Raw genomic sequence first — 20,650 nt, forward strand, 5'->3', positions numbered from 1 at the left:
AGATAATGGACAAATAAAGTGTTAGAAACTACAAAAGTTATCAAAATATAAAGGCATCACTTTCTCCACTTTATGTCCATAAATTATCATGCAAATTAAGATTTTAATTTTAACATTAAAATGCATAATAACACCAACATAACTAATACTTGCATTACTAATACATCATATTTTATACTATTCTTATATACTATACCAAATGATCTCTCAAAGCATTAATTATACACACCTTAATACCTTAATACTTTATCAAATATAGTTACATTAGTTATACATAAATTAAAAAAATATATTAAATAAAATATTAATAATACACCATTAATACATACATTATCTTTTCTAGTGAACTCTATAGAAAGAGCCTTAACCCTGATTGATGGAAAAGTAGGAACTCGTGAAACCTTAACCACGTATGAGTAAGAAGGAAAAAGGTGGGGTGGGTGGGGGCAATCATTGATTAATTTGGTAAATTACTTTGCTAAGTATTTACTTTCACACTCCACTAATCAAGCCCCACCAAAGAATCTCTAAATTACTTTGTCCGTCTATCTTTAGTTATCTAATATATTAAAAATTGATGTACAATAATACTTTAGTTTACAATTAGTGAACTTATTCGTGTTTTACGCGATTATAAAAAATGGTAAGATATTTAAAACATGAATATGACAACCATATAAAAATATAACTTAAAAAATTAATGTGGTCATTTCGATAAAGTATCACACTATCTATTTATATATATAAAAAAAATTATGTCCAAGAAAGTCATGCATTACTATTTTGAGATAAAAAAAATAATAAACTTAAGAAAATTAGAAATTCATATAAAATACAAATAAAGAGAGAAGACCTGGAAAAAAATGCAACTTCATTTTTACAGCTTGAATCATTAGAAAATAGAAGGAGGAAACATGAAATTGATGCACAATTTTTCAAACTCTTATCGGCATTCAATCCCGCACGCTGATCATCATTCAATAGCATTTATCTAATTTTTCGAGTCAAACTAAAACATGAATACAATAATCAATGAAAATATAACAACTTGAAAAATTAATTTGATCAATTTCACAAAATATTACAATGTCTTTATTTATAGAACTGCAATAACATGTGGCTATTAATTATTTTGGGGGTTATGATAATAAGAAAATTGTGGGAAAATAAAGATCATGAAATTCTACATTATTTTCATTAAGATTTTTGAATATTCTTTCAATATTCATTATCAAAGTTATTTTCAAACCATACATGCAATAATATTATAACTTCAACAACAAAAAAAAAAAGAAACAATATTAATAATAAAAAAAGAAACAATATTAATAATAAAGCAACTCCTTCATGACCATTGAACACACATTTACGGTGTCAGCAAACTGAAAAAATATTTTCCCACAAACACTAAACTACTGTACTTTTAGTAGTTATTGGTGTCTTTATCACTAAATTTATCGATAATATATAATTTGACTTCTTCATTTCTTATAATTAACAAAATCGATGACACGTTTAGTCTCATTCATACGCTTCCAAATAAATCAATTAAACTTCAATAGGCTTATGATTATTTTTCATAAATCAAATTTATAACAAATATACAAATTTAACATGTTGATTTGATTGTAAATGAAAACGTCCAAAAGAAAACGATAAATTAATTTAACTTTTTTTAATTAAACTTTTATTTATTTGATTGACGTACCATGTATGATACCTTTATATATTGTTTGCTTCATCGAAACTCAATACTATTTATTTACTTTATTTCCTTTCTTAAATATGGTACGGTACTAAATCATCTAGTCATATTATGATTGGAGCTGACGAAAAAAAATATAAATCAAGTGCTTAATGAGTTTGTTGATGCAATTTAGTTATGACTAAATTATATTATTTAAGAAGATAAAATCAGCTTTTAGGTATTTTCTCTCAAACAAAATAACTATAAATAATTTGATATTTACAACTATTCAAATTAAAAGTATTATGTTTTATATTTTTACATGTACTATCAATTATGTTATTATTATTATTATATTATTATTATTTTAATTATATGTTTGAAGGTTATTAAATCATATCAATAACTGTAATTTCCACAATACTATTATTGTAACTCGCATTATTGTTGTTATCTAATTAAAATTCTCTATCACTCTACTACATAATAATATTTTTTTGTATTTTTTCATAAGTGAAACGCTCAACATAATTACAGTAAATGTATTAAGCTATAAAGTATTAACTTACTAATAGAATCAGATTCACACCCTTTATGTCATACACATCCATGCATCCTGTCAAAGTAGCATAAAAAATAATGCTTAATTACATATTCAATCAAAGAAGAAGAGACTAATGAAGATGGATACAATACTAATTCCAAGATAGAATACAAAAGATGATAACTTCATTAGTGAAAGTTGAATTATCTGTCTTCTTTCTTCATGGCAATGTAGTGGGAAAAAGAAAAAGAAATAGCATATGAAGGAAAATTCATAAAAAATTTAACTACTTTGAAAAAATTTGATACACGTTTTGCATCTTTTTAATTTTCATTGTGGAGCATTTATAATTAAGTTTAGTTACTGCTCAAGACTTTTGAAAAATTTTTTTTTTTTTCATGATTAAGGAATTTGAAAAGTTAAAAGTTGAAACAATAATTATTTTTCTTGAAATCTTTTTTTTCATCAATAGGTAAATAATATTGAGAATTTAATTGTAATAAGTAGTCTTATTAAATTGATGTGCGTTATTTTATTGCTCCAATCAAATACTATTGAGAATAGAAAGAAGTGAAATATTAATTACTAAGCAAATTAATATTGTTACAAAATGCATAAAGAAAAATAAGAGAATGACCAATTAAATAGAGAAAAAAATCCAAAAAATGAGAAAAAAGAAAAATGATAATGGAAGCGAGAGATGCTCTAAGCCTCTTTTATATATATATATATATATATACTAGTTTAGGTGTACGCCCTTGCGCGTTTATCTCACTTTAATGAGTTCAAACATTACACTAATAAATATGATATTTTTTTAAACAATAAAGTTGAGTATAATAATTAAATTTGATATCTTTTGAGTATGTAAAGATCGAGAATTTATTTATTAAATCTAATCTTTGTCAAAAATATTTTTAAAAATCGATCGATATTCATCTACTATCTGTAAATTGCAACAAAATAATACAATGATAGGACATCAAAATAATACAATTAAATTTAATCTTTACACACAAATTTTTTTCCAAAGTCTCCCGACACTAATCTATCACCTATAAACAATAACAAAATAATACGATAATACAGATATCAAAATAATACAACTAAATCTAACATTTACATAAAAAATTTCTCAAAGCCGACCAACATTTATCTATCATCTGTAAACTGCAATAAAATAATATGATAAAAGTGATATACAAATAATACAACTAAACTTAAATTTTACATACAATCGAGATTCAACTACGAACTGTAAACTATCACAAAATAACAAACTAATAGAGATATTATGATAATACAATTAAACATAACCTTTACCTAAAACAAATATTCAAAGCCGACCCACATTCATCTAGAATATGTAAATTAAAATAAAACAATAAGATAATAAAGACATCAAAATAATACAATTAAACCTAACTTTTACACAAGAAATTCGTCAAAGTCAACCGACATTCATCTACGACCTGTAAACTATAATATATATATATATATATATATATAGTGATCACAAAGCTTCGATTTTGATCCAACTAATTCTTGTCTGAGCAAAAATTTTGACCATAAAAAATATTTTTGAATGAAAAAAGAAGAAGATATATATATACACACATGTTAATTGAATCAAGTTAGATGAGCATCAATCATATTCATCCAATAGGCAAATCGGTTTGTTCTCTAGTTTAACGTATCTCAATATTTACAGAAGTATTTCCTTAATAGAGTCGGAGTATTTTTCTGATTGAACAGTAGAAAGAAAAATATTAATTAATTCTTCTACCATATATTTTAGAAAGTCTAGTAGAAAGAAAAATATTAATTAATTCTCCTACCCTACAATTTTTACTAAAGTGAAGTACTTTTTCAAAAAAATCATGATCAAACAACATAAATAAGAAGAAGAAAACACTCACCTAAAAGTTGTAAAGAATTCTCAATCACATATTGTACATGAATTTTTATTCACCTACATATCATGCGAAAGTCAACAATAAATAAAACTATAGTAAAAGAAGCATAATATATTTTAAAAATTAAAATTAAAAATACAAAATCTATCTGTTGAAAAAATAATTTCCTCTTCAAATGTCATTCTATTATTTCTGGGAAAAAAGAATGGCCAATATATATAGAAATCCCCCCCAAAAAAAAATTTACCATGAAAGAATTGATCAAACATGGAACATATCTTCTATAATATGGAAAGGACTTTTATTTCGAAATTAATACTTACTTTTCTATTTTGGTCGTGTACAACTACAACTTCCTATTTTTCATTTTTTTTTATTGTCTACTACTACAATTCTACTTGTTTTTTTATCGTACTATACTATGTGTTTTAAGTTATTTTGACTAAAATTAATTAAACAATAATTTTTTTTAAAAAAAGCGAAGGAAAAAATCTTTTCTAATATGGAAAGGACTCTAAATTCAAAATTCATATTTATTTCTCCATTTTGGTTGTGTACAACAACTTCTTATTTTTTCCTTTTTTTTTGGTTGTATCTAAAATTAATTAAATAAAAAAAAAGCGAAGGAAAAAATCTTTTCTAATATGGAAAAGACTCTAAATTCAAAATTCATATTTATTTCTCCATTTTGGTTGTGTACAACAACTACTTATTTTTTCTTTTTTTTTTTGGTTGTATCTAAAATTAATTAAATAAAAAAAAAAGCGAACGAAAAAATCTTTTCTAATATGGAAAGGACTCTAAATTCAAAATTCATACTTATTTTTTCATTTTGGTCGTGTACAACTTCTTATTTTTCCTTTTTTGGTTGTATCTAAAATTAATTAAATAATTATATTTTTTAAAAAAAGCGAAAAGACGATTTTGTCTATTACATAGTCTTTTAGTGAAGGGTAAAAAGTTCAAATCGCTTTTCTAACGGTCTTTACACTTTTAATATATTTATAGATATATATATATTAGTCAAGTGTACATACTTTGCACATGTGTATAATGTTAATTAATAATAAATATATATTAAAAAATAAATTATTATATGTACGTCATATTATTCAGTACCAAACAGTAAAAAAAAATAACATTAAATTTCATTAAAAATGCACTACTACATAATAGAACATACAGATCAATAACGATTTTCCTAAACAATGGATCATATCATAACAGAAAAAACTCATCCATATTAAAACAATGAAACAACACGAATCGTACTATTGCAAATAAATTAACAACCTTAAACTTACCTGAAACACATCAGTTAAACTCAAACTTTCTTGGCATAAAAACTCAAATTTAAAAAAAACTTAGATGAAAATATATAAAATGAAATTCAGAATAACTAAATCATTGACATAAATAAAATTAATAATTAGAAGGGGAACTACCAAATTTTATATTGTACTTTGAAAGCCAATTCCATTAAAATTAAAATACGGAGTATCTTAAGTGGTGGTGATCTTGAATACTTACTTGAGTGGGCAAGACTTGTCCTGGTGCACAAAACTTTTTTCCGACTTAATCGTTCATCAACATCATCCTTGTTTTATTCAATTATCGAGAAAAAAAATCAATTGAAAGAGATTCATGAAAAATTATGCAAAAAGGAGTATTTATTGTCAAAATTTTACCTAAAAAATAGCAAAAATTATCAAAAAGGATGAATTCATTATCAATTGTTAATTATGTAAAATTCATATATAATTATACAAATTATTAGCAATAAGAAATAAAGAAAATATAGAAAGAACGATGATAATGAATGCAAGAAAACGACTCAAATAAAAATTAAAATAAAAAAATATAGTAAAAATAGAAGATGTCGTATATATGTTGAAATTCTGATTTCAAACAAATACAAATCCTAAATTTGCATGTTAATTTTTATTTTGTCAAAAATACCTCTTGTTTTTAATAAATCTTACAAATCCTAGGCTGCTAACATATATTTAAGTTGCCTAAAGAACGACAATTTTTTATTTTCCAAATATAGGGCAGTTTGAGTTTTATTGATATTATTGCTATTTAAATAATAAATTTATTATATCTCATAATAATTTGGAATCTTCTTTTGATTATTTCCCTATAATTAAGGAATCTAAATTCTTTGTGATTTTTTTTACCTAAATTCTTTTTATAACTTTTCATTCCTTTTAATTGTAGGACTCTACCTTTTAACTTTCCTTCCATATTTTTATATTTTTCAAAATATATGTTATTAGTATCTATTTATAACTATAATTTAAGAAAATAGTAAAAAGACGATTTTGTCTGCTAAAAATTATTTTAATGAAGGGTAAAAAATTCAAATCACTTTTGTAAGGATTTTCACACTTTTAATATATTATTATTATTATTATTATTATATTATAAATTATAGATTATAGATATAAATATAGAGAGATTTATTATTTAATTATATTTTTTAAAATATTAAATTTATTATATTTAAAAAAATATCATAATAAATTTACTCTTTATTATTTCTTAATCCGTTAACAACCATTGATGGTGGAAGGGAGTAATATTTCAATTGTTCCATCTCATAATTCTTTCACTAAAGTCTACAAGAAACTAAAAGAAAGAAATTCAAATTAAAGTGATTCATTGCAATGTAACAAAACAAGAATGGTAAAAAAAGAAAAGATGTGGCTTTGGATTCTTATAGCAGCAGTGGCTGAATAGTGACTGCTAACTTTCTTTACAATGGCAAAAGCATCTTTCCAGTTGACCCTTTTTCTTTCTCACTCAGTTACCTAAACTGCCATGTTCTTAAGGAAGTAGTGCTGTGTAATTTTGTGTTGTTGGTGCGGAAGAGATGAGGTTATTGCTATTGGCACTAGTGTTGTTGGCCATTTTGGTGAATTTACCAAGCTTTACTAATGGTGACACAGATCCATCTGACGGTTAGTTTCCCTTCCTTTATCCATCATTTTCTTGATTGCTCTGTCATAATGAAATAGTAGATATGGAGTAATAAGTACAAGTTCTAATTTTTATGTTAAGAGACAGTTGCTGGGACGTTAAACACCGTGTACAAAACCTTCTACCCCTCCAACTGTAAGTTTGAAAGCTCTTCGGATGGTAGACACCCTTCAGCTCCAATTTCAAATTTATGAGTTTTGAGTCACCGATGATAGATACCCTTCACCTCCAATTCTAAATTTGTGGGTTCAAGTCACCGAGGGTAAAATGTGAGTGCTTTTCGAATGGTTAACACCGCCACCTCCAACTCTAAATTTGTGGGTTTGAGTCACCTAGAGAGCGAAAAAGTGGAAGCTTTTGGGATGGTAAACACCCTCCAACTCCAATTCTAAATTTATTGGTTTGAGTCTCGGAGGAAGCAAAAAGGTGGAAGCTTTAGTGAGGGTAAAAAAGAAAAACACGTTCCAGTTTTCTCGTTCGCAAGAATTGTTATAGCTGATAGTTGGACTGACAGCTCTTGAAATGAAATGAACAGACGTGAAAAACTCTTTTGTCTGAAGCCTAAATGAAATTGAAAAATGAAAAGAAAGGAGCATTTGAAATTAAATACTACTGAACTTCAGTCTTTGAAAATAAAGAACACAATTCCTATGTATATAGTAAGTCTTGCTTGGTGATTGCAGTTCTTTTGAGCGTCTACCAGAAACAGGTAGGGGTAAGGTGTGTATATATCCTACCTTCCCCAAACCAGTGGCGAAATTAGAAATTTTACTAAGGGGTATCACAATATAAAAAAAGTAGACACACAGAGAAAATAACGGGAATCAACATATAAGATATATACATAAAACTAAAATTTTGACCTAGCTAAACAATGTAATTTTCTAGTGAAGGGTGTTATTTGACACTCGTCAACAAAAAGTGGCTCCACCATTGCCCTAGACCCCACTTGTGGGATTACACTGGGTATTGTTGTTGTTGCTGTTTAATAAGTCTTGATTGGGCTGCACCAATGGTATTCTTCACTTTTGAGTGTGGGAATACTCATTACTTATGGACAAACTACCCTTTTAGTCTTGTAAGCTAGATTGAGTCATAGTTGTTGTAGTCGTTATTTTTAGTGTTGCCAACGCACCTTATAGAAAAAATCAAGCTTTGGACGACAATTTTTCTCTCATTAATAATGAAGAAGTATGGAAAGAAAAGGTACATCCTTAAGGAAAACTTGTGGTCTGTGAATTTGGAACTTACATGTGTCTAACGTGATTGGTTTAGTTACTATTTTCAGCATTAGATAAGCAATTACTGAAGAACGTTTTCTTCTATCTTCTTAATGTGGTAAAGGGTGACTAAAAACAATGAGTTTGAAGTTGATCAAAGACTTAATAAAGCTATGTAATTTACTTTTGGAATGTTCGTGATCCAAAGAGTTTCGCAGTACTGGTTTGATTAAGCTGCTCACCGCTTTGTACCATGCTGGTCAAGTTGTGTAGGTGCACATTCTTTAGCAGTTTGTCCTATGTAATATCCGTCTCTTGAGTTGTTCTCTGTCCTTATGTATCTCTATGATTCCTTTCACAGTCAGATATGTCTCTTTCAAAATAATCTCATTGGCGGCACTTTGTTTTTCAGCATCTGTTCTGAGAGCCCTGTATACCAGCCTAAACTCACCAGGGCAGCTGACAAAATGGAATGCCAATGGCGGTGATCCTTGTGGAGAGTCTTGGACAGGCATTACCTGCTCGGGCAATAAAGTAACTGAAATGTGGGGTTCGGTCTTCCTTTTTATCTTCATCTCCATGTTATTTCAACTTTTTGGATTATTGACTATGTATGTACTGACGATTAGTTTCTTCTCATTTTCCTTCAGCAAAATATCAGGTCTTGGGCTCTCAGGTTCATTGGGGTCGCAGCTAGATAGTCTAAAATCTGTTACCAATTTGTAAGATTAATGGCCTTCATTTGTTCCTTATTAATTGGATTTATGTTGAATTACTGAATGTGATCATCTTTGTGAATGTTGTAGTGACATAAGCAATAACAATATGGGGAACCAGTTACCTTACCAGCTTCCTCCAAACGTGCAAAGATTGTATGTGTGATTATTTGCATATTTTCCTCCTTGCCGGTTTCTTCCTCTTAACTTTCTTAGAACTTACCTTGTGATGCAGAAACCTCGCTGCTAGTGGTTTTACTGGTGGCCTCCCATATTCCATTTCACAGATGACCTCCCTTCAGTACTTGTAAGTGAAATGCTTAAATTTAATGTTTGTTTAAAATTAAGATAGTTGGTTGTCTTCATTCTCTGCAGGGCTCCTTATAATTCACTGCAATGTTTATGTCTTGTTGTAGAAATGTTAGTCACAATCAAATTCAAGGATCAGTGGTTGTCTCGTTTGACTTGCTCTCTGCTCTCAACACATTGTAAGGCCTATTCATCTCTGTCATTTTATCAGAATTTTGATATTGGCTTATTATGATCTGAATGAGAATAGTTTTCTGTTCTCAAATGTTATCATGAAAGTACACTTATTCTATCATTTGAGTTGTTGTCTCGATTTGAGAAAGAGGTTTCGACAAACGTGTTCCATTTCCCACATTACTGCACAGAAGGAAATCATGTCTTTGGTTTGCTGCCGAAGTATTAGATTATGTCAATTGAGCCAAGTTTCTACTTGGATTGCACTTTTTCTAAACCAAGTATTAAAAACCTCAAAATACCATCAAATGATCCACCTTTTGAGATGTACCTTATCATATCTTCTTGTTTAAAATAATAGTTTAAATTTATTATTCTCTGTGACATTGTTTTGATTGATTTTTTTTTTAATGCTTCAGGGATTTCTCTTTCAATTCTATGTCGGGTAATCTTCCTCAAAGCTTCCAGTCACTAGCTAGTATGAACACAATGTAAGATAAGAGTTTCATACTTCATCTTTCTATTTCCAAACTTCCATCAAGTCTATAGGTTTGCTGTTGTAATACACAGGTATTTGCAGAACAACCAGTTTACTGGAACTATTGACGTCCTGGCTAATCTTCCCCTCGGAAATCTGTAAGTTGTGTGCCAAATGGTGGATATTATGTCGGCATAATACATAAATATGCCCTTTTACTAGGCCTCAAATCACGTCTATGACCTCCAACTTTAGGTGTGCACAAATAGGCACTTAAAACTTGTATAAAGTTGAACAAGTAGACACACACGTCCTATGTGGCATAATACACGTAGGATGCCATGTAGGACAAGAATTGGCCATGTAGGATGCCACATAGAACCTATGTGTCTACTTGTTCAACTTTATACAAGCCTCCTTGTGCACACCCAAAGTTGGAGGTTATAGATATGATCTGAGGCCAAGTTAAAGGGCATGTTTATGTATTGTGCCTATTATGTCTTTATCTGTATCTCACTTCTAGAGTTTCCGTTAAATCCGTCGGTTGAATACCATGCTGATTCCTTTGTTCTTTAGGAATGTTGAAAACAACCAATTTACTGGCTGGATTCCAAGTCAGCTGAAAGGGATAGTGCAGTGAGCGTCCTAGATAACAATTATTTTTATTCATCTTTGCAAATTCTTTGGGGAGTCCTTTCTAATTGTGATCAGGATTTATGAATCTTTCATAACAGATCAAATGGTAATTCGTGGAGCACAGGACCTGCACCCCCTCCTCCACCTGGTACACCTCCTGCAAACAATCACAATAGAAATCACAAATCCAGAGAGAACAACAATTCAGGTAGTGATGGTGGTGGGAAATCAGGTATAGGAGGTGGAGGTATTGCAGGCATAGTGATATCTGTTCTAGTTGTTGGAGCAATAGTAGCATTCTTTTTTATCAAGAAAAGATCAAAAAGGTTGTCGACAGACATAGAGAAGCTTGATAATCAGCCACTTGCTCCTCTTACTTCACAGGAAGTAGAAGGTATTTTGCTTTCATAGTTCCTGATTTTGTAAAAGTGTCTTCAATGCTTTCTTAACTCTTTGGACATTTCTTAACGAATAATTAGAATTCATTTGTGATGTTACTATTCACTTACCTGCTCGGAGTACGGAAAATGATGCCTAAGCCTCTGTGCTTAGCTTGTTAATGGTCATAAACCATACAAGTAGCATCTAAAGTTTGCAAAGGGTTGTCACTGATACAGAAAGAAGCAGCAAAGGAGGAAAATATTCATCTTCAAATTGTAAAAACAGTATGGACGTGAAAGATCCTAAATTCTGAAGAAACAAAAGTTTCATATTTTATTGGTAGTTCCATAGTTATAATCTTTAGAAATTCAAACTGATCTTTCGGAGGAGGTCCTAAATTACCTGATGCTTTTAAAGCTTAAAAGGGCAGCCCGGTGCACTAAAGCTCTCGCTATGCACAGGGTCCGGGGAAGGGACCCACCACAAGGGTGTATTGTACGTAGCCTTGCCTTGCATTACTGCCAGAGGCTGTTCCAAAGCTTAAACCCGTGACCTCGTGGTCATATGGCAGCAACTTTACCAGTTACTCCAAGGCTCCCCTTCAATGCTTATGATTGTTTTTATGAATTAACATCAGCTGCCCTTGATGGTATAACTTCTTGGAATACAAAAACTCTTCAGAATATAGTTGACCCGAAGAACTCTTGCTTCGCGTTGCAGCTGTCAGCACAGTGAAGGAATCATCTTTAGGTGCATAATTGGGAAGTTTCTTTCACCTTTTTAATCCATCGAAAGACCACAAAACAAATCGTCTCTTACAATACAAGTTCCTTCTTAAATGTTACCTTCTCAAAAAAATAAATAAAATTACTAGTCCCTTCTCATTTGCAACTTCATCAGTAATTTTCTAGTTCATGCTTATATCTTTCATGCCTCGTCTCAATATCAACTTCAGTGTTTTCATTGAAGCCGAGTTGGAGCTTGGATTTGCCTATGTCTAACTTTTTCATTATTATGTTTTCTTTGTTCCCAGATTTTCCTACTCATTGTCTGTTTTTGGCTGCAGAGTTGAAACCTTATCAAACCTCTTCCACAGTAAGCATGACAACATTTAAAATTCCCACAGCCGTAAATCTAAGACCTCCACCTATCGATCGCCTTAAGTCCTTTGACGAGGTTGACATATCACCGAAACCCATTGTTCCTCACAAGAAAATTAATACAGCTCAAATCAAGGCTACACAGTATTCAATTGCAGACCTACAGATTGCTACTGATAGCTTCAATGTTGAAAACCTTATTGGCGAGGGATCAATCGGGCGTGTTTATTGTGCTCAATTTTATGATGGCAAAGTACTACTTCTGTCTATGAATACCAATAATTTTTTTTCTTTCTTATGACTATATAAGGTGGTTTAGTGATGCTAACACATGTTTAAGCAAGATGGTATTAAATGTTTGATTAGAGAAACTATGCACCCGAGGGTGTGGCCTAGTGGTCGATGTGGCGGGTTGAGAATCCATGAGGTCTCAGGTTCAATTCCCAGCGTAGACCAAAAAAAAAACTGGGTGGTTTCATTCCATCTATCCAACCCTTGGTGGATAGAGTTACCCGGTACGGCGGTACCTGTGCTGGTGGGAGGTAAAAGGTACCCCGTGGAATTAGTTGAGGTACCTGTACGTTGGCCCGGACACCACGGTTATAAAAAATATGTGTACGTTGGCCCGGACATCACGGTTAATAAAAAAATAAACTCTGTACTTTAGAAAGTACTTATTTCCTATTATTCTGGATTTTGGGGGTGATTTGGTAATCCTATTGAATCAAAAGTACATCCAAAGAAAGCCTCAGGAGGCAACAACATATTAGTTTCAATGGAAAAAAAAGCTTCATTTGTTGAAGAACTTTGCTTATTTGAATTCATGCTCATTTAAGTGACAGACATCCTTATTGTGTTCCTTTCTCTTATTTGAAATGTTGTAGGTTCTTGCTGTCAAGAAAATTAATTCGTCCATACTCCAGAATCCTGAAGATTTTCTCAATATAGTTTCTGATATATCCCAGCTGCATCATCCAAATATAATTGAGCTGGTTGGTTATTGTGTAGAGCATGGACAGTACTTGCTGGTTAATGAATTCCATAAAAATGGTTCTTTACATGACGTCCTGCATTTATCAGATGAAGACAGCAAGCCACTAGCATGGAATAGCCGAGTCAAGATTGCACTTGGTGCAGCACGAGCACTAGAGTGAGTTTTTGTAATTTCAGAATTATCTTATTCTATACTCCTGATTTCAGTTTATATGACACTATTTCGTTATTGGTCCTTTTAAAAAAGAATGACACATTTTCATATTCAGAAACAATTAACTTAATATTTCCTTTTTATCCCTAATGAGAAGCTTTTATAGCCACATAAATATTATGGTATGTTTAAGATCTTAAGTTTCTAAAGTTTTATAGTCAGACAAATGTTATGCCGTGTTTAAGAGTAGAAGCTTCAAAAGTCTTCATTCTTTCTTAAATTCTATGTCACATAAATTGGAAATGGGAAGTAAAATTCATGGAGGGTGTAGCAATGCTATGTTTTTTTCGTTTACATGAATCTTATGTTTGTCCATACAAAAGATTTACTGAATAGATCTTGTGAGTAGAAGAAAAGGGGTTTCTGTGAAAGTCAATACCAAGCACTTAGTCATGACTAGTAATAAACGCTACCAGCGGATCCATAGTATTATTGCATGTAGAGATCATACTTGTTAGACTAAAAAGGCCACTATAGACTTCAGTCTTTCTTAAACATTAATTACCAGTAAGTTAGAATGAAGGAAGTTTGTTATTCCTTTAGTTGGAGCTCGGTATGCTAAATATGTAGCTCCCCTCCGTTTCATTTTTTATGGCAGTGTCTGAGTGAGGACGGAGTTTAAAAAGAAAAGAAACCTTCTGGAACTTGTGGTCTTAAACTTGCCATGAAATTTCTGTTGCTATAAAAACATGTCATTAAGGGTAACATTGAAAATTTGAAGTTAAATCATTTTCCAATATAGGAAGGTGTCAAATCCTCATAGAAAAGGATAGAAAGGAAATACTGCCACATAAACTGAAACAAAGGGTATAACAATTTCCAATTTATAGTGATTTCCACATTTCTTCATTTCCTGATAGCCATAAGCAAATTTCTTCACTAGCTAATATAAGCATCCTTTGCAGGTATCTACATGAAGTTCGTTCACCGTCATTGGTTCATAAAAACATTAAATCGGCAAATATTTTACTTGATCTGGAACTCAATCCTCATCTATCAGACTCTGGATTAGCAAGCCTTATTGATGATGCAGATCAGGTGGCTTTGAGCTCCTTACTTTAAGCATCATTGCAAAGTGTTTTAGTGGATTCGTTATATAAGCATGCACGTAAGTACATGTGTATATAGGCATGTTTTGACATAATATTAGCGGCTTATATGTCCTTTTCAAAGAGGGAAGAAATATTGACGTATCACATGGTTGATATGTCATTTACTTCAAGGGAAGCTTTATTTTGTGCACAAACAATTGAAACATGTTTCCTTGGTTCATAAATTGGGTCTTGAAGAAAATTGTCACATAAAAAAGAGGAATTTTGTTCAAATCTTGGGCATGAAATTATCCAGTAGTATTCTCTAGAAGTAACACTTTCCATGCAACTCATTTTAATGAACTAGTCTTTCAATGGTCTCTGGTGCTTTTTCTCCTGCTCTTCTCTACTACTCAATTGGTAAAATTGTAACGGTTTCTTGTTCTTAAAAGCTTCACATCACTATCATATTCTCACAATGTTTCCAAGTGATCGTATTTGCAGGCATTAAACCAAAACACTGGGTCTGGATACGGTGCACCTGAGGTAGCTATGTATGGGCAATGCACCATAAAAAGTGATGTCTACAGCTTTGGAGTAGTTATGTTGGAACTTGTCACCGGACGGAAACCTTTTGATAGGTAAAGTTACTTAGGCACCATGACAGGAAGAAATTCAGAAAGTTTTAGCTTTCTTGATCAATATGTATGCTCTTGATGCAGTGAAAGACCACGATCTGAACAATCTTTAGTCAGATGGGCAACACCTCAACTCCATGATATTGATGCCTTGGCTAAGATGGTTGATCCAGCGCTCAAAGGGCTCTACCCTGTTAAATCTATTTCCCGTTTTGCTGATGTAATTGCTCTTTGCGTCCAGGTAATATTTTGTATAGATAGTGTGCCAGTTTCATAAATCTGCTATGTTTATCAAGAACCTATTTCTGTTAATTCAGTTCACCCCTCCTTTTTTAAGGCGTCCTAGTCTGTCAGTCCGCATTGCTCGAATCCTTAGAAAATGTGTCATGGGTCAGATCCTGATAACAATCACATAGGACCCGAAGAACTTGATAAAGAAAATTAAGAATGAAAAAGAAATTTTCTAAGCTTAAAATAAAATTTAAAAATGAAAAACGAATTGAAAGTAAAGAAATAATAAATTCAAGAATATGTTTATTGAATTTAATAACGGATCAAAAAATTCAAGAAATAATCTAGAATTTCAAGACAAGTCAGAATCTTGAAAAGCAACAGTATCTCATTGTCCTTAATGCTATATTGTGGCAGCCTGAGCCTGAGTTCCGGCCACCTATGTCAGAAGTTGTTGAAGCCTTAGTTCGGCTAGTTCAACGAGCAAATATGAGCAAGAGGACATATAGTATTGATCGGGGTTCAAGGGGTGAAGCAGGTGCTCAAGATAACCAACCTCAGTTAGCAATGTAATGTAGCCTTTTCTGTAAAATGTCTCCTTTTTTATTCTTTGCTGTTTATGGGATATGATATTCTGTTGATTGGTTCAGCAAGATCTTGTTGACTGCATCATGCATTGTATCACTGCGAGATACTATAATCTTTTCATAGCGCACATTCAATTTTCATCGACTGCATTCCTCTTCCACACGTGACATGAATGAGTTGTGTACTTTCATTTCCAAATAATCGGTCTTTGTTCAGCACAATAATCAAGTACGGATGGTGTAGCCAAAGAATTGTGTCGACGATTGCATGGACGTTTGCCTGCACAAAAGCAATTTTATTTAAGAAATGGAGTAAAATGATGCCTCACTTCTGTATGTTTTTTTTTTCCTAATATAGCAGTGAACCTTTGGTGAACTATGTAAGAAGCAATGATTCAAAGAACATTTCTCCGCACTTCTCTCTAAAAAAATCAAAAAGCATCAATGCTCCACTCCATGCTCTCAAACCTCACCTGAATACCTCATTGTCGTGCTGAAAAAGGAGCAGATATGTCTCCATAGACGACCTCGACCCCTACTCCTATCTCCACTTTTCTTGTAGTTTAGCAGGAGCATAATTGTGACTCCATCATCATCCAGATGTGAAATTTACCTTCGAAATAAAGGTGTAATGGTGATTTGGATAGGGTGATGCATCTACAGTGTATACAACTGTTATACAATCTACATGCATAGGCATCGTAAAACAGTGGATGTTTTGATAATTATTAAGAGTCAGAGACACAAAAATATACATAGGTATACAGTGTATATACCCGTGTATGTATTGAGCTAAGACAACGATGGTGGCATTGGAATGGACAGTCACTCCGTCTAGTGGTCTAGGATAGAGTGTACATATACGGGAAAAGAGGAAACGCGATATGGCATGGTAAGGTTTAGTGGGGGTGGGGGTGTGGCAAAAATCAATACTTCATCCAACATCGGTTCAATAAACGTAACAAAGCTCATGTGTACAAAATTAAGTGAAACTATCACAAAATGTAGCTGCTTAGATTGAATTTGGACCAACCACCAACTTATCAGACATTACAAAGCAAAAAGTGCTGTTGATCTTGTTTTTTTTTCTTTCGGATTGTAAACAGAACACCAGCCAAGATCCAATATAGGGAAGAGTAATGCTCAATTACCAAACAATGTCATTCCATTACTGTCACTGCCCTGACTTCCTTCTATCTTCATGAAAGTTAAGTTAAAAGTAGCTCAATCAATTGTAGAACATTTCTCCGCACTTCTCTCTAAAAAAAATCAAAAAGCATCAATGCTCCACTCCGTGCTCTCAAACCTCACCTGAATACTGTTGGGTAAACGCGGAATAACAACAAAAGTATTTGTGGTAAAATAATAGGGAAAATGAATGAAAATAATGACACCAAGAATTTTACGTGAAAACCCTTCTAAATAAGGGAAAAACCACGGACCAAGAGGAGCAACTGATGTTACTATAGTAAGAAATTTTACACTGTAGTTACAAATACAATACTCAAAGTGACTACCACACACTCAAAAGAAATAACCCTCTTTTGACTCCCACCTTACTAAAATAACGTTCACTCTAATTTTTCTTTACAGACTATTTCTTATCACAGTTTGTAGAATACCTCACTACTCTATTATTTTTCTCTCTGTTTTTGGTGTGCCTTACAACTGAGCTGAGAAGCTCCTTTTATAGGCAAATTCTATGCCTATTTACGTAAGCAATGACTTTACCCAATAACAATATTTCAAAGTCTGCCAACCAGAAAATTTTATTTGTTTGACATTTTGTCTTAGCAACATTTCAATCTTTGCAGCTAATGTTGGAAAAAGAGATATGGGGATGGACCCCACAAATCTGCCCCTCCAGTCCCATGCATCTGAAGGAGGTATCCTCATTCTTCTCAGAGAGAGCTCATCTCGACAAGTTCTTTGCACAATTTGAACTTGTCTTTTGACACCACCTTTGTCAGCATATCCGCAGGATTTTCACTTGTGTGAATCTTCTTGACATGGAATGATTCGTTCCCCACTTGTTCACGAATCCAATGGTACCTCACATCAACGTGTTTTGTTCTTGCATGGTACATGGAGTTTTGCTCAAATCTATTGCACTTTGACTGTCATAATAGACAACATACTCCATTTGCTGTAATCCAAGTTCTTGAAGGAATCTCTTGAGCCATATCATTTTCTTGCCAGCTTTAGTAGCCGCAATATACTCAGCTTCAGTTGTAGTTAGTGCAACACAATTCTGCAACTTCGACTGCCATGATATAGCTCCTCCTGAAAATGTAAATAAAAATCCAGCAGTAGATTTTCTGTTATCAAGGTCACCCACTATATCAACATCTGTATAGCCCTTCAAGATTGGATCAGATCCACCAAAACACAAACAATTAGCCGAGGTTCCTCTTAGGTACCTCAATATCCATTTGACTGCTTCCCAATGCACCTTTCTTGGATTTTTAAGAAATCTGCTGATAACATCAATTGAGTGAGCAATATCGGGTCTGTACACACCATTGCATACATTAAACTCCCGACAACAGAGGAATATGGAACTTTAGTGATGCTCTCTTTTTCCTCCTTCGTTGTAGGGCGCAATTTCCTGCTCAATTTCACGTGACCAGCAAGGGGTGTGTTAACAGCCTTAGCATTCTTCATGTTGAAGTTCTCCAGTACACGTTCAATGTACTTCTCCTGTGATAAGTAAAACTTCCTTTATTCTTTAAGATGAGTAATCCTCATGCCCAAAATTTGCTTAGCATGACCCAAGACTTCCATAGCAAAAGACTTACATAATTGTTTCTTCAACTCGTCAATTCTGGAAGCATTCTTGCCCACAGTCAACATATCATCCACATATAGCAAGAGGATGATAAAATCGTCATTAGAAAACCTTTATACAAATACATAGTGATCTGAAGAAGTCTTTTTGTAGCCTTGCTCCCCCATGATAGATTCAAACTTTTTATACCACTATCTAGGAGCTTGCTTCAAGCCATAATGACTCTTCTTAAGTTTACACACATAGTTTTCTTTCCCTTTTACCTTGAAGCCTTCAGGTTGTTCCATATAAATCTCCCCTTCGAGGTCATCGTGAAGAAAATTATCTTCACATCCATCTGCTCAATCTCTAAATCAAGACTAGTAGCCAAACCAAGAACTGTACGAATAGAGGTCATTTTGACAATAGGAGAAAGTATTTCGTCAAAGTCGATACCCTTTCTTTAACCAAATCCTTTGACAACCAATCTGGCTTTGTATCTGGGCTTCAAGCTATGTTCCTCAAATTTTACTTTGAACACCCACTTATTCTTCAAATCTTTCATGGACTTAGGAAATTTCACCAACTCATAAGTGTGGTTCTCATGCAGAGATTTTATCTCATCTTGCATGACTTCAATTCATTGATCCTTATGTTCATTTTCCATGGCCTCCTCAAAACATTCAGGTACTCCCCCGTTAGTGAGTAACACATACTTATTAGAAGAATATTGAGAAGAAGGAATACGCTGTCTTATAGACCTTTTTAGTGGAGCATTTGACTCATTCATATCTTCTTGAATTGGAGCATCGTCAACAACAATATCGTTGTCTTTATCAATATCAGCATGTTGATTTTTAACATAATTCTGGGCATCACCATGATTATCTAGCCCACCAACATCATGCATACTTGTATGAGAAAATTGATCAAGACTAACCACACTATCAGAATTTGAAGATTCTAGCTTCCCCGCTTTGTCAATATCTTCAATGGTTTGATTCTCCATGAAGACAATATCACGACTTCTTACAAACTTCTTCTCAACCGGATCATATAGCCTGTAACCAAACTCATCAAGGCCATAACCAATGAAGATGCACTGCTTTGTCTTGGCCTCTAACTTTGACCTCTCATCTTTGGGCACATGTTCAAAAGCTTTGCAGCCAAATACTCTCAAATGGTCATAGGAAACATCTTTCCCATACCAAACTTTATTTGGCACATCCCTTTACAAAGAAACAATGGGAGATAGGTTAATAACATGTGCAACGGTCAATAGAGCCTCACCCCAAAAGGAGTTTGGCAACTTTGCTTCAGAGAGCAAACATCTGACTCTTTCCATCAAGGTCCTGTTAATCTTTTTCGCCAAACCATTAAGTTGAGGCATCTTGGGAGGAGTCTTCTGGTGTCTGATACCTTGTTGCTTACAGTATTCATCAAAAAACCTGTGGGCATATTGTTTGATATTTTGGTCAAGGTGGATAACTTTATCTTTTTAGCCGACTTTGTTATCTTGGATTATGAGACTGATTTTGAGATGCCTATAATTTTTGGGAGACCATTCTTAGCCATGAGTAGAGCATTAGTTGATATAGAAAGAGGCGAGTTTAAGTAAAGGGAGAATGATGAGGAAGTCATGTTTAATGTTCGCAAAACCATGAAGCAGCCGATTGACATGAGGGTAGTTTTGGTAATAAACAGTGTTGACGACCCTAGAGGCCAACCCTTTGGCTACCTTGATGAAATCTGAGTAATCAAGGTACGCACGTTGTGCCGCAATGTTAATTAGGCGTTGTTAGGAGGCAACCTGTCATGACCCAAAATCTATAGGTCATGATGATACTTGTTGCGACAAACCTTGACAAGTAAGCCTATAACACAAATAGATACACAAAGGGGAAAAGAAAGAAATGACCCCAGGTTAAGGCTTCTAGAATGAAGCTCAACCATACAAGTATAAATAATGCGGAAAGATACATAACCATCAATAAACCATAATTCCCAAAACTAAGTATCAATAGTGTACGAACTACTAATATACAA

At 32.8% G+C, this 20,650-nt stretch overlaps 1 protein-coding gene across 1 annotated transcript; it reads left to right on the plus strand.

Annotated features, from left to right (window-relative positions):
• Nucleotides 1-6,740: 6,740 nt before the first annotated feature.
• LOC107850958 (protein STRUBBELIG-RECEPTOR FAMILY 6) lies at nucleotides 6,741-15,978 on the plus strand. Its single transcript, XM_016695819.2, has 16 exons — nucleotides 6,741-7,110; nucleotides 8,762-8,894; nucleotides 9,000-9,071; nucleotides 9,156-9,221; nucleotides 9,301-9,372; nucleotides 9,482-9,553; nucleotides 9,968-10,039; nucleotides 10,119-10,184; nucleotides 10,603-10,662; nucleotides 10,761-11,056; nucleotides 12,110-12,396; nucleotides 13,028-13,293; nucleotides 14,256-14,388; nucleotides 14,886-15,022; nucleotides 15,104-15,260; nucleotides 15,668-15,978. Exons 1-16 carry the CDS (start codon nucleotides 7,023-7,025, stop codon nucleotides 15,821-15,823), a joined length of 2,133 nt encoding a protein of 710 aa, XP_016551305.2. The 5' UTR covers nucleotides 6,741-7,022; the 3' UTR covers nucleotides 15,824-15,978.
• Nucleotides 15,979-20,650: the final 4,672 nt, after the last annotated feature.

The sequence above is a fragment of the Capsicum annuum genome, chromosome 12 (assembly GCF_002878395.1).
Source record: "Capsicum annuum cultivar UCD-10X-F1 chromosome 12, UCD10Xv1.1, whole genome shotgun sequence".
Lineage (NCBI taxonomy): Eukaryota > Viridiplantae > Streptophyta > Magnoliopsida > Solanales > Solanaceae > Capsicum > Capsicum annuum.

Coding starts and splice junctions, on each gene's coding strand:
- LOC107850958 (XM_016695819.2), top strand. CDS start 7,023: ATGAGGTTATTGCTATTGGCACTAGTGTTGTTGGCCATTTTGGTGAAT. Junction 7,111..8,761: donor TGACACAGATCCATCTGACG/GTTAGTTTCCCT, acceptor TTTGTTTTTCAG/CATCTGTTCTGAGAGCCCTG. Junction 9,072..9,155: donor CTAAAATCTGTTACCAATTT/GTAAGATTAATG, acceptor TGAATGTTGTAG/TGACATAAGCAATAACAATA.